General features: G+C 45.6%; 1 protein-coding gene across 2 annotated transcripts; it reads left to right on the top strand.

The window, feature by feature from the left end:
* The first annotated feature begins 88 nt into the window (after positions 1 to 88).
* LOC111843043 (gamma-aminobutyric acid receptor subunit rho-2-like) lies at positions 89 to 12,211 on the top strand. 2 transcript variants are annotated; one of them, XM_023810258.2, is made up of 9 exons: positions 89 to 884; positions 2,281 to 2,384; positions 7,363 to 7,430; positions 8,384 to 8,607; positions 8,785 to 8,867; positions 9,560 to 9,700; positions 10,167 to 10,319; positions 10,459 to 10,667; positions 10,847 to 12,211. In XM_023810258.2, exons 1-9 carry the CDS (start codon positions 775 to 777, stop codon positions 11,150 to 11,152), a joined length of 1,398 nt encoding a protein of 465 aa, XP_023666026.2. In that variant the 5' UTR covers positions 89 to 774; the 3' UTR covers positions 11,153 to 12,211. The 2 variants fall into 2 exon arrangements, with proteins under 2 accessions (XP_023666026.2, XP_023666027.2); XM_023810259.2 differs by lacking the exon at positions 89 to 884 and adding an exon at positions 1,891 to 1,984.
* Positions 12,212 to 14,805: the final 2,594 nt, after the last annotated feature.

Genomic DNA, 14,805 nt, shown 5'->3' with positions numbered 1-14,805 from the left:
CTCGCGTCCTATAATTCCCATTTTTCCGAATACAAACCTTCCTGGATCGAATCACTGCTGCCCATGCATCTACGCCAGAGCACCTTAAGACGTCTCACAGAATTAATGTATGTTAACTCAAGCAGTCAGAATGTTACCTACTGTACACTATCTACACTAACGCATATGTACCGCTAACCACCAATGTACTACTGGCCTACTAGCCGTGGCCATTATCAGGTCATGGATCCAGCTCCGTACCTTCGTGCAATAAAACTGCACATAACGAATTACGTGCGTGTTATATACTAACTCCCGTGACATAGAGATACTGTCGTGCTGTAGAAGTATTTGCACGAAGGTGCGCGATCCTTCATGAAAGTATCACTGGAATTTACCGCAGCGCCGCAAAGTTTTTCCGTGGAAAGCGCTTAGCGGCACGCAGCATCTCGCGGTCACCTGCTCCGTCTCCGTAGCGGTAACGGGGAGGGAGCCGCGCTGCGCCACTGCGCCCCGTCCTGCGCGATCCCGGCGGATCCCGGCCGGTGCCTCGGTCCAAACCCCTGGAAGCAGCTGCGCTGCAGCCTCCCAATCACTAAAGCAGGAGAATATGTTGCTTGAAATCTTCTTTGGCGTAGAATGTTTAATATTTCAATAAAACGAAACTTTACAGCTACGTTGAAACCTCATTCACTCTGATTTGGATGAAAAGATGCTTCAGTCGTCTAACCACTGTGGACCACAGCTAAAAAGGGTTTTTAGGCTCATTCAGTTAGACTGAAGTCCGCACGAACAATGCAATATTTCCTTCGCTCACTGTTTTTAGTGTTGTTCCTGGTACATATCTGTGAGTGCCGTCAGGAAAGCAGATGGACCGGGCAGGCGGGACTTCACAAGCGGGGCGCGTAAGTACTGTGGACGTCGATGTCGTTTTATTACTGTTAACTAAGAAAGCAGAGGGCGAGTCTTCAAATTACACTGTATTACTTGCACATGAAACGATATTTAATGACAGTGGATTTACTTACATTTAATAATGTTTGTTTCGTGTTGCAATACAAGATCAATGTACAAGCGCTACCTTTTTTAATTCTGCAATTGTACTGTGACACGGGTGTCGACAATGTACATATAATGATTATTATATACATATAGAATGTCTTACAAAATTTCTGAGTTCATAATCTACTAACTTGCTAAACAATATAACATAAGAAACGTAAAATCTGTCAGATTAATTTTTAAAATTCTTTCTTTTTTAGTGTGTATTTAAATTATTCTGTTGTAATTAATAGTATAACATTACTGCCGTATCGCATTAGATCCTGTGTATAAACTTCATTACAGCGATACGAGTCCATGTTGCGCGTAAAACTCGAAGATGTTTCACTTCACGCAAGCATTTACGAACGTGGCGCTATGGAGACGTCCTCTTAGTAATAATGTGTGTGTGTGTGTGTCGGGGAGGGTGGGTATGTCTATATTACATACTCCAGGGATCAAATGTTCCCCACAATGTAATAAAAAGCTGTTATATTGACGTTGTCGAGACTGTTTTCAGATATAACGTGAATGAAATAAAAAAAACTAAAAATGCCAAAATCCTCCTATTTTGTTTGGTTACTTATGGTTAAGGTCGTCATGTTGGGATTGGAGTTTTCCCCATAGACATGAATGGAGAGTCCCCACAAAGATATAATTACAGACCCGTGTGTGTGTGTGTCAGTGTAACATTACATCTGAATACAGTTTGTAGCCTTTCCGCATGAAATATTGTTAGTTATGGAAATGAAATTGTGATGAGAAAGTCTATCGGTAATTTGGGACTTGCGTATCCCTCCACCCCGGCGTTTGTTCTCAACTGAGACTTGAGGACCGTGCTGGACCCAAAGACGTTGCCGCTGCTGTTTTGTGAGGCAGTTTTTGGCACGGCGTACATTGATATGGCTCCGCATGTAGTGGGTTCGAGTCCCCTTAATGCTGCTGCTGTGGTTCTGGAGTTGAGGTACTTAATCTAACTGTTGCAAAATTTCCCGCTGTATTAATAGTTTTTTTCCTCAATATTAATTGCTTTGGATAATAGCTTCTGCTTAGCTACTGCGCACAGGCAACGTGTTTGTGAAGATCTCCAGAATTAATAACTTTCCTGAGGAAGAGGATGGTCTCTGTCACAATAACCGTCTCAAGTAGCTCGCAAAAGCACTAGAAGAAGCAAATTCAAATAATCTGCTCTAATATTTTATATACTTATTTTAAAAATGCTTGCATCTGTCAGTTAAGCATTTTCACGTCTTGCTGCAGCCGATTGTCAAGGTCTGGCGATGCCACCAAAACACGCAAGATAAGGACTGAGCAGCTGCTGCGGATCGACGATCACGATTTTACCATGAGACCGGCCTTTGCAGGTGAGCGGCAGATATATATATAAAAAAACACACCCATTCGTTACTGAATGAGAGATTTCACCCATTCAGTGGTGGGAGATTTCAGGTCCGGAGAGTACAAATTCATACTCTGTTACTGTGGTTCTGTGGTTCTACAACAAAATCTTGGTCTGAATTTGTACTCTCTGGACCTGAAATCTGACTGAAACACATGCAACAAGTGTTTTTCTATGTTGTTTTTTTGTAGTAGCCTATATACATTCCGCACCGGCAGTAGCTGACGTAGCAAACGTCATCTTTGACTACACCTAGAAGTTTCATTCAAATCGGAAAATTCACTGGAACACGGAGCACTCCAGACACTGTAAGCAGTGTAGCGGTTGCAGGTATTTGAGTTATTTTTCAATATTAAGAGTCTCTTAAGTATTTTAATTGTTTAATAAAATAAGAGTCTATAACAGACTATCACAGGCGCACAGTGAGCTGTTTGCAGACGCCAGCTGACCTAAGCACCTGCTTTTGGACACAGAGCCGTATTGGTGACTGACCCCCAGAACCCTGTACTAGTGAGGTTGCAGTGTTTATACTCAGATTTGAACCAAATATTCCTTCATTTTCACTTGGGAATAAATAAAGTTTACATGTGAGGCAAATGTGTTTATCACTACTTTATGGAAAGCAACAGTGCCCTATTATACTGTGCGTCAAAATAGCACAGCCACCTGAAAGGCAGCAAATATCTGTCCAGGTTTCATTAACAGGGTGAGAGTGGGCTCAGCCTGTCCCAGAGAGCACAGGGGGAACCCCAGTGGAACCGGCGTGTTGTAGGGCTCAGGGCACAGTAGGGGCATGGCCACCCTGGAATACATATAATTATATAAAGGGTGGGGGTGGGGCAAGGGGGGGCAGAATTTCTAGCTATGCCCCTGTGTAGGGCTCACACACACTGAGAGACATCCCTTCACTGCATGTTTTTGGGCTGCGGGAGGGAATCGAACCCCCAACCATGGGGTGTTACTCACAGTGTCTCCCAGCCTCTGAATATGTCTCCCTTAAACAACCTTGAGGTCAAAAATGAATGATTCACATTAATCCTGGTATTTAGGAGCAGGTGTGCTTTGTAGTTCCGAACGCCAGTAACAGCCTCGTAAACACCTCAGGTCAGGTCAGGTCAGGTCAGGTTGGGGAGCATGTGCTGATGCAGCACGTCGCCACACCCACCACACAGAGAAACTCCTCGGGATCCTGGCCGGCGACCCCCCAGGCAGACACACGGTCCAGTCCCACCCCCCAGAGATGGCCATCCATCTGCCGCAGCCAGGTGTCACGTCCCAGCAATGAGGATCCTGCGAGCCGGAACATACCTCCAGTTCCAAAAGAAAATATATCTATCGATCCTGAATGACAGGTTGCTTAAAGTCCCTGCACCGATAGGTCAAACCTGCTAGTCTGCTGTTTACTCCCACTGTTTATGACTTATTTACTCATGTCTCTGAAAGCAAGATGCTATCCTTTGAGCATTAGCTGAAATCCTTTGAACTGGGGCTTATTTATGATACGATCATCTCCTCCCAATTAAAAGAAACCCAACGACCAGAGGCTGCAGCTTCTTGGATTAGGATGCGCAGAGTTCTATCCAGGAACAGACAAACATTCCAAAGTCTATTATCTGCTATGCTGGAACTTTTTTTTTACCCTTGAAATGGTTGATTCTGCAGTTGCGCTTAGGGCGATCTGAATTCAACTGGGGCAAAAACCGCTCAGATGCAGGTTTTCTTTTGAGCTTTTCTCGCACCCAATTCCGAGGAAAGCGACTTGGCGAAGCTCGGCTGACGAAAGCCTGTTATCTGGATGCTCCCGGCCTCCGAGGAGCTGCGTTTGACGGCAGCGTGGAGCTGCTGTGAGGAGGCGGTGTCGAGTCTCATCGCAGTCCCCTCGCTCTCGCTGGAGGAGATGTCCCGCGCTGGAGTCCGTCCTGCCTGCCGAGGCCTTTGAAGTTTGTCCCCTTAGTCTTCTAGTCTTCGGTGGCCATTCAAAGAAAAGGAATTTCACCATTTTTAATTTTAGTCCTTAAAAATGTAACAAACATCCTACTGCTTCTATTTGCATATCTCTCCTGATGTGTATGTAACACTTGTGTCCATGTTTTTTTTATATTTTTTTACTTCTTTACACATAAAACTTCACCGTGCTGCAATACAAATTTTGTATATTAATGATTTAAAAATAGTGCTCTTTACAAGGGATGGAGATATACGTTGGTTTTAAATCATGTCTGTGTGTCGGGTCAAAAAACAGACGTTTACCCTTCCATTGACGATGGAGACTTTATATGTTACAGTAACGTTGGGAGTAAATGAGATCAGCCGGTTACGGTGGCAGTTACACACGTGCACCTGGATCCTGGTGGCTCTTGGGGCTCCCTTCAGCATGACCTTTGACCTGAGTTACCACAGTAAATCACTAAGCTGTAGAAGCAGGTTGAATTCTGTCCATCCTCCAACCCCTTATCCACTGTAGGATTGTAGGGATTGTAGGGTTCACCCTGTGATTAAATAAATTTGGGGAAAATGTTGCGCAAGCAGCAATTCCTTTGCCAAAGAGTCTTATTAAATCCATTTTCACTAGTCTGGCATATATCCCACTTATGAAGTTCTGGATGTCCTTTCTAATGCATTTCGCTATGTATCCACGTTCCAGCCACTAACAATGGTCAAGGTCCATCACAGCAGGTCCAGGATGAGATGCTTGCCCATCACGGGCAATTTAGAGATGCCAGTTAGCCTGACTGCAAACAATCGCAACATGCAGGAACATGCAGGAACATGCAGACTCCCCGGCACGCACACAGAGTGTATGCACGACGTTAAGCTAAACTTTAAATCTGTCATCGGGGGCAGCAGATCATCATTCTGAAGAGCAAATGCCAGCTCGTCCTTATCGCTCTGTGGTATGTAAGAGAGGATTTATTCTGCTGCTGAGCTGTGAGAAGGGACCCCCCCCCCCATTAATGCGGAGTGTTTTCCCCTCCCTCCCTTGGTGTCGCTGCACGTGACGAAGACGCTGAGTTTTTTTTTCACTTTTTATTTTCGTTCTTCCCAATCCCCGACTTTACCAGTTCGGGGGGGCATTTGGTGCTCATCAGCCCGACTTGTCAAAGCAGCACCATGAGAAGAGCGACCAGCTTAGGCCCGACCAGCTGTCTGTGAGTGACAGGTTACGGCTGGAAATGAAACACATTTTATTTCAAGGAACCTTAACCAGAACCAAATGTAAATCTTACACTGTCTGTTCATGCCAAAGAATGTCAGGTTGCACTGGGGTGCTGATGTGCTTTTTCATCGTGTTTGCTTTGCTGTCTGAAGCCGTCGCGGTGATGATGGACCAAACCATTTGGAGTGTGGATGGGGGGGGGGGGTGCCATCCTCCCCTGGAGGCGGATTAGAGAGACAGCCTTTCCTCATTGGCTGGCCGGATTAGACAAACTTTGCACTGATGAGCCTCATGGGCACCATCTCTTCCTGGGAAGTACTACGTCACATCTGCACAGTGGAGCAGGCCCTAAATAGCCTGAATTCCCATAGTTTCAGAAGATGGAACATTCCGGAACCTGATAAATGCTTGTTATCCATCACTTGTCATTTTCATTTATATCCAGTGCCTGAAAATTCAAAGAAAAGCCTCATCTGTAGTCAGTACACTAAAAAGTGCGATGTTTCACTGGTGATAAACTGCAGGGTGTTTATTTTGCACACTTTGCCATAGACACGCGGGCTTAGCTATATTCTACATTGTCAGATTTCCACGGTTCATCCGTTTGCTTTAAATACCTTTGACTAACAAGAATTAATCTCACAGAGAGAACTGTACGCAGGAAACAATGATTGTATAAACAGCAGAATGGAATGAACCATAGTTGACACTGTGACCTGCTAGGTGTTTTGTGGCCTGTCGAGCCAAGGTGAGCCTTGGTGGGGGAAGGGGGGGGGGATGTTCCTGACTCTAAGCATGACTGGCCGCATATGATCCCAGTTACCGGGAGAAGTGACTGCGCAACGGGTTTAGGGCTGGGAGTAAATACCCTCATTGCCAGGTAACGGGTTAATGCGATGATGAATTCGCTACTGCCCCTGCGTGACCTTTGACCTGACTTGTTGCAGCTGAACCCTCAGTCAGCTTGGTGCACAGTGATGTATATGTACGTGTGGTGTTATATTGTCTTTGGAATGTGTTTGGTGAGTGTGACCTCCTTTATTTATAATGTAATTATAATTTTAAGTGAAATTATGTCACGGGCACAGCAAATGAGAAATACTGCTGTAGCCTTACGAAGCCTAATTATAAGGCTGGCTGCAATAAACAATCATGCAATGCAGTCACTCGGGACAAGGACACCAGACAGGTGGCGCTGAATGGGAACGATAGTTTCCATTTACAAACTGGATTGCGCCATGATTACTTTGCAGTTGGGCACATTGCAGGGTTATTCAAAAGTTACTTCAATGAGCTACGTTAGAGGTCAGCAGCTTTCAGCGCTTTTCCACTGGCAAACATGAACCAGCCCATACCCAATCCGTACTGTAATTAGACAATAGTTACAGTACGATTCCCGCTCGCTTTGGTTTCCGATTGCCGAAGGGATGTCTTGGTAAAGGAATTGCTGGGTTTTGAGAGAGACAGCGATGCAAAACTGAAGAGATGCTTATTTACTGTTCACAGGGTGTACATCATGATTTACTATTTGTTAATACCCGCCGGCGAACAGAATTAGCATTTGCTTGCATAAATTTCCATTACGAATCCATTCCAATTAGCTGTTCTATAATACTTTTTTAAGCAGGAGGTTGGAAATTTTCAAGTTCCAAGTTATTGGGAATGCATCAATATCACAAACAGATCGCATGCTTTTAAATGGAGAATTGCCAGTTGCTCGTTTCTGGCCTGGTGCCGAGAACTTGATTGCCTGTGGAAACGCGACGTCCGGATGTCTCCCTTGCAGGACCGGCAGTCCCCGTGGGGGTGGACGTTCAGGTAGAAAGCCTCGACAGCATCTCCGAAGTGGACATGGTGAGGGTCTCTGTTTCACTCACATTCACGTTTGTGTGGATTATTTATTTTAGTCATTTAATTAAGAATTGTTCTAATATTATTTTAATGGTTCCCCCAAATCCCTCATCATCCTTAATGTTATGAATCTCATTTTTGGGATGGAAAGGAGGAATCGCCATTCTATTTTAGCAATTTAAACCACACAGTTTTATGTCTTTTGATCAGTACACCATTCCGTGAGCTGCTGTCACTTCAGGACCAGATGCTGTCGCTTGTGAGCATGATGGACTTTGGTTCCGCTGCTGTTCTTCTTGCACTTGCACAGTAACCTGATAAACAGCACTACAATCTCCAGCACACAGTCATGTGAATGTCTGCTTTGACAGCAGCGAGCTCAGCCTCCTCATCATTTATGTTGTTTGTAATATTCCTGCAATGTTACTATTTATGTTCCTTTGACTGTAACACACACACAAATTCCTACCCAATACTTAACATGATCAAGCAAGACGCCAACTTTCTAATTATGTTCTATAGCAGGGGTCTCCAACTCCAGTCCTGGAGAGCTACTATCCAGTCGGTTTTCAATCCTACCTGGCTTCTGATGAGCCACACTAGTTCTCAGGTAAATACCAGGAGCAGGTGTGGCTCATCAGAAACCAGGTAGGATAGAAAACTTACTGGATAGTAGTTGGTGACCCCTGGTCTATAGGCACATAAATATCAGGAAGACATTATCTGACCCATGAACCATTTCATGGTGACGGCAAATATGTTCCTTTTTTAAAATACTATACAGGGCAGTCAAATAATCTCTTGGGGATGTTTTCCAAAGTTTTCGGAAATGCGACGAACCCTCATAGCTGGGAATTGGCCAGAGCGCATAGGTGCAATTTATATTTAAATATTTATATTTAAGTGAAGAATTAAACCTACATGAATGCCCAAGTCCTGTTTACTTTGACACGCAGGACTTCACCATGACCCTGTACCTGCGGCACTACTGGAAAGACGACCGCCTGGCCTTTCCCAGCACCACCAACAAGAGTATGACATTCGATAGCCGACTGGTGAAGAAGATCTGGGTGCCTGATGTCTTTTTTGTTCACTCTAAGAGGTCCTTCATCCATGACACTACCACAGACAACATCATGCTCAGGGTGTTTCCTGATGGACACGTACTGTACAGTGTGAGGTAAGCAAGCTTTTGATGAGAAGATGAGAAGAAAATCCAAATTGGACAATGGCAAGACTTTAAAATAACTTAGTGAACTTAATAAATCAATTTCCTGGGAACCGGTCTTTTTTGTAGGTTCCAACAAAGCTGTAATACTTTGCGTTTCTTTGTCAATATCCATCTATCCTTGATTAGGGTCACTGTGACAGCTGCATGCAACATGGATTTCAGTCGCTTCCCACTGGACTCACAGACATGCACCTTGGAACTGGAAAGCTGTGAGTACCGACACTGTTAGACGAGTGTGAGCTGGAGAGCTGTGAGTACCGACACTGTTAGATGAGTGTGAGCTGGAGAGCTGTGAGTACCGACACCGTTAGACGAGTGTGAGCTGGAGAGCTGTGAGTACCGACACCGTTAGATGAGTGTGAGCTGGAGAGCTGTGAGTACCGACACCGTTAAATAAGTGTGAGCTGGAGAGCTGTGAGTACCGACACCGTTAGACGAGTGTGAGCTGGAGAGCTGTGAGTACCGACACCGTTAGACGAGTGTGAGCTGAACAGCTGTGAGTACCGACACCGTTAGACGAGTGTGAGCTGGAGAGCTGTGAGTACCGACACCGTTAGACGAGTGTGAGCTGGAGAGCTGTGAGTACCGACACCGTTAGACGAGTGTGAGCTGGAGAGCTGTGAGTACCGACACCGTTAGACGTGTGTGAGCTGAACAGCTGTGAGTACCGACACCGTTAGACGTGTGTGAGCTGAACAGCTGTGAGTACTGACACCGTTAGACGAGTGTGAGCTGGAGAGCTGTGAGTACCGACACCGTTAGACGAGTGTGAGCTGAACAGCTGTGAGTACTGACACCGTTAGATGAGTGTGAGCTGGAGAGCTGTGAGTACCGACACCGTTAGACGAGTGTGAGCTGGGCTGTCCGAGGGCTGATTCTCACCATCAATGACGGTCTGCAGATGCCTACACTGACGAGGACCTCATGCTCTACTGGAAGAGCGGAGACGACTCCCTGAGCACCGATGACAGGATCTCTTTGTCTCAGTTCCTTATTCAGAAGTTTCACACAACCTCCAGGCTCGCTTTCTATAGCAGCACAGGTATGGCTGGCAAGTGCTACTCAGGGATACGGTACCAATTAAAAGTTTGGACAGGCCTCATCATTTGTTTTTCAATAAGATAATGACCGTATGTACACCTTGAAAGTACCGTATCATCTTGTGCACAAGGAAAGAGTTGGAGTTGAGCCACTACTTTTGGCTGTTGCAATATTGCCTTGAGGCCTTTTACTATAATAAATGACATTAGCTAAAATAGAGAAAAATGCATTGAAAGCAAGTGGGTCCAGACTTTTGACTGGTACTGTACATGGTTTCACTCTCACTTGTTTGAGATTTGGTAATTACTGTTAATTGTATTAATACGGGGCTCCGTCAAGATACATGCCGGAGCTGTAGACATGGTCTCCACCCTTCAGCACAAGGGTTATTTTTCATTTCGCCCCCATCTCTGCGAGCCTGTTCTTCCTGCCTGGCTTTGACCACGTTCCCCTGCCGCTCCTTGCAGGCTGGTACAATCGGCTGTACATCAGCTTCACCCTGCGTCGCCACATCTTCTTCTTCCTGCTGCAGACCTACTTCCCGGCCACGCTGATGGTCATGCTCTCCTGGGTGTCCTTCTGGATCGACCGCTTGGCCGTCCCTGCCAGGGTCTCCCTCGGTGAGCCCCAGGAACCACTTAGTCGGCAGAACCTGGGACCTCCTTCAGTGGGATATTCAGTTATTGTGCCATCATGGGGTTGGCAGAAGGGAAGGGCCTTGTGCTAACTCAAGGTGTTTGTGTTCTCGGGTAATATCAGGCATCACCACGGTGCTCACCATGTCCACCATCATCACCGGAGTCAACGCCTCCATGCCGAAGGTCTCCTACATCAAAGCCGTCGACATTTACCTGTGGGTCAGCTTCGTCTTCGTCTTCCTCTCCGTTCTGGAGTACGCTGCAGTGAACTACCTGACCACTGTGCAGAACGGGAGAGAGCAGAAGCTTCGGGCAAAGGCCAAAGAGCAGGTAGAACCATCCTTGATTTCCTTCCCCCTGTACTGTTCTGTAGGCACCATGTAAACCACTTGGTTTGTGTACAGTGACTGTCATATGAACAAAATGTCTTAGCATCACTGCACAGCAAATTCCAACAACATCGAAACTGACACAAGTCAGGTGACGTCATGCCTCACCTCGTCCCACAGTCCCTGCCATGCACCTGCGGCCTGTCCCACGCTCGGGCCGTGATGCTGGACGGGACATACAGTGAGGTGGACACCAGCAGTCTGGCCAGCTACACGCAGCCTCCCGACGAGGTGCTGGAGAAACAGGAGCGCATGGTGGTGCATCTATCTGTCGACAGGGAGTCAACAACCACTGCGGGCAAGAAGAAGGGCCAGCGGGCTCTCGGCCTCATCCAGAACACCCACGCCATCGACACCTACTCCCGCATGATCTTCCCAGGGGCCTACGTCATCTTCAACCTCATCTACTGGTCCGTTTACTGCTGAACTCAGACCCGGCTGGGAGACGTATCTGGATACACAGCTCACCTCAGTGGGAAATCTTGCAGTGACAGAACTTACAGAGGGTCATATGGATCTTATTGGGCCATCCTGGATTGTCACCATTAGGTACAGCCAATGGCAGCCATTCATCAGTAAGAATAGCAGTCCCTTTTACGTTGGTGGTATACTGACGACCATATTGTTAATGTGTTTCAGATCCTCGCACTGGCCTACATACAGTGTGTGTTGAGTCAGGGCCATTTTCTTCATCTTGCCATCGGTACCAGTCATTTTCTTAGGCTTGGCTTGACATCCGCACATTATAGCTACTCGTACATATTATGCCATCGGCGTCCTGTCAGTGATGGGACCACGATGCTGGCTGATTCTCTTGATTGACTGTCGTCTCGGTACCGTTCTCCCCGGGGTTCTGCTGGTTCTGTCCGGGAGCGTGGTGCTGAAGGGCAGATAAGCAGGTGATACCGCCCTGGTCCCCGTGCAGTAAAGCTGTGCTCACGTCAAACGCCACAGCCCATCACCACCTGGGGTCATTTTAGGCACTAAAACGTCTGAGAAAATGCTAAATAGCATCAGCAAAAACCTGGACACTCATGTTCTATATGTAGGTTAAATAATCAGGATATTTAAACTCTCTGCAATACAGGAAACCATTTCAAATGTGAGCATAAACAAACACCTTTTAGGTATTTTATTATAATTTGTTCCACTCTCCGACAATGTGAATTGAAGTTTGCATACTTTATACAGAACTCGTTTAATCAAAGATACACTGGCATTGAAGTATTTTAATTATTTTGTGTTTATGCGTTTTATTATTTAATACACCATCATTATACCTTGACACTAGACAGACTGTATTGGATCAGAATTTTTTGTTTATATAACTCATCAGCTATTTATTTCAGAAAAATCTGAAGGCTGTTTCTCAGAATCTCACACAGCGGGGGCTCAAGACTCCAGCATCTTTGAAGTTTAATTAGTGCTGAAGATGAAATGTCAAAAATGTAAATAATGTCTGCTGTTCAGTCTTAAATCCGATCAATGGAGCGGCCTGGAGCTATTTAGTCATCTCCAATAAATATGAAAATAATCAAATATTTTTGCATTTTTTTCGTTGTTTCAACTTATATATTCAACTCAAATATATGAAAACGTTGACTAAAACGGTCACTGTGTGTTTATGTTCCAACCTTAACTGCATCTATAAATTCAGGCTTTAACTGAAAAATTGTGTCAGCAGGTTCCACACCGCGGAGCTGAAGTGACTGAACTGATTTTGCTGAATTGGGGAATTTTTACAGAAATGGGATGATATGAAGGAAAAACAGCCCAAAACCAACTTTTGTTTTGATAAGCACGGAGCTGTGAAACCTGCAGTTGGCTGTTTGGGAAGCTGCACACCTGCCATGTTGCAATCAGAAACCCCAGAGACAGACCCTGTGACGGTCTTGCTGAGTAAATGGTACATGGATTGCATTCATATAACACTTTTCTACTCCTACAAGCACTCAAAGTGCTTTACAATTCATGCCTCACATTCACCGAGGTGCCAACTTGCTCACCAGGAGGAATTTGGGGTTCAAACAAACAAACAAACAAGTTTATTTTTGTATAGCGCATTATCACAACATTACATCGTCTCAAAGCGCTTTACAGCATCCCCACCCAAAGCCCCCAGTGAGTAAGCCATAGGCGACAGTGGCAAGGAAAAACTCCCTAGAAGGAAGAAACCTTGGGAGGGACCAGACTCAACGGGGGAGCCCATCCTCCAGGGGGCAGCAGAGGGAACCCTAACCCTAACCAGACTCAAAGGGGGAGCCCATCCTCCAGGGGCCGGCAGGGAGAGTCAAATACAGTAAAATTGGTTCAGTGTCTTGCTCAAGGACACTTCAATGGGGTCCAGAGGAACCGGGGTTCGAACCTGCAACTCTCCAGTTGCCAAACGATTGCACTACCTCCTGCGGCACCATCGTGACACTGCTTTGGCTGCGGCTTGGGCCCACCACCCTTCCAGTGACATCCTTCACACAGCAGAGGTGCGATTACCTGATTCCCAATTGGCCTGAATGTGTTGCTGTTCCGCTAAGATACGGAGCACAGAGCTTTTCGAGGAAACATACTTATTGTTCCCAGTGGGACCCAGTGTCCTTTGAGGTGCGTTTAGGTGCTGAATCCTGCATCCACATGCATGGACACACATCCAATCCAGGTGCCCCTCTCTGTCCCAACCCAGTCCCTGTCCAAATTTCCATCAGGATCTTTCCTAAACCAGTTAATCAAGCTGTTTGTGTCCAGAAGTCTTGTTAAAGAGCTGGGAAGTTTACTTTTAATTTGCATTGTAATTGTTATTGTGGCGAGTTCTCTGCTTACGCTGCAGTTCAAAACGAAGCTCTAACCCCCGCGAGCCTCTTCAGGGCTGCATCACTGTGGAGTTCGGGCCCCGGCCTGCCTGCCTGCCTGAAAGCCTGCCTGCCTGAAAGCCTGCCTGCTGGCCTGCCTGAAAGCCTGCCTGCCTGCCTGCCGGCCTGCCTGAAAGCCGGCCTGCCTGCCTGCCTGAAAGCCGGCCTGCCTGCCTGCCTGAAAGCCTCCCTGCCTGCCTGCCTGAAAGCCTGCCGGCCTGCCTGCCTGTCCTCTGCCACGCTGACACTGCACATGAAATCTGCCGGAGGAGCTGACATGAATCATCTGAAGGTTAGATATGACTTTTAAATCCCAAGAACAGCAACCAAATGGCCGTAAAAATACTAGCAAACCACGTAACTAGTAATAATTATCTAGTGTCAGTAAAGACGAAGTTACTACTAAGTTACTAGTGTGTGTAAGCAGTAGTCCTGAACATAAAAGTAACTACTGTGTGAAAGTCTGAGGCAGTCAAAGAAAATGATGTTTGAATGATCTTCATGTTTGTGTAAAACTATGATGCTGTGTAAATGTATCAGCTTAGCAATTTCAGAACCTTTCCTAAAATCACCCCAGTATTTGCAGTCTAATACACCCATGTACTTTTTGACTTGACCACTACTCCACCTCGAATGGCTGATCGATCCCTCATTGAATTTTTAAACTAATTAACATTCACATGGAATGGCTGGGGTGTCCCTGAGGGGGGGTTTGGGAACGGAAGCAGCCATGCAACAAGATATCGGTAACTTTTTGGAGAACAGAAGAAATTTCTGCTTGTTTTTGTTGTGTTACTCTTAATTTGCACATGTTCTAATGTTTAAATTGTGTTCTTTTTAAAGCAAATGTACACTTACTACCCAAATAAATAGCTTTAAACATTTCCTTTGACTTTTGCACAGTACTGTATATATTTTTATTCCAGCAAGGAGATCAACTCACTTAATCTAAAAACAATTGTTGCTTTCAACTAAAGCGACGAATGATAATGTCTCTCTGCAAATAAATATGAGCTTAAATAACAATGACACGCTTTTTGTGTACGGAAAATAAGCACATATCTCCTTCAAAGATCCTAAGCTCACCACTCTGCAGGACAATAATTCGGCTAAGTTCCCCGCTATGAGTCAGGAAAAACTCCAGTATATATTAAATAGTAGTTATGTAACAGGCTTACATCTCTTGTGTAACTTGCTTTTAATAGGGTTGTTGATTTTAACTTAAACAGCTGATTC

Source organism: Paramormyrops kingsleyae, chromosome 19 (assembly GCF_048594095.1).
Source record: "Paramormyrops kingsleyae isolate MSU_618 chromosome 19, PKINGS_0.4, whole genome shotgun sequence".
Lineage (NCBI taxonomy): Eukaryota > Metazoa > Chordata > Actinopteri > Osteoglossiformes > Mormyridae > Paramormyrops > Paramormyrops kingsleyae.
Note: the sequence above shows the minus strand (reverse complement) of the source record. Positions and strands in the feature narration are given on the sequence as shown.

Excerpts from the sequence above, each read along its gene's own strand:
- LOC111843043 (XM_023810258.2), top strand. The coding sequence starts at position 775 with ATGCAATATTTCCTTCGCTCACTGTTTTTAGTGTTGTTCCTGGTACAT. Across the intron at positions 8,608-8,784 it reads CACGTACTGTACAGTGTGAG|GGTCACTGTGACAGCTGCAT; the intron begins GTAAGCAAGCTT and ends ATCCTTGATTAG. Across the intron at positions 10,320-10,458 it reads CCCTGCCAGGGTCTCCCTCG|GCATCACCACGGTGCTCACC; the intron begins GTGAGCCCCAGG and ends GGGTAATATCAG.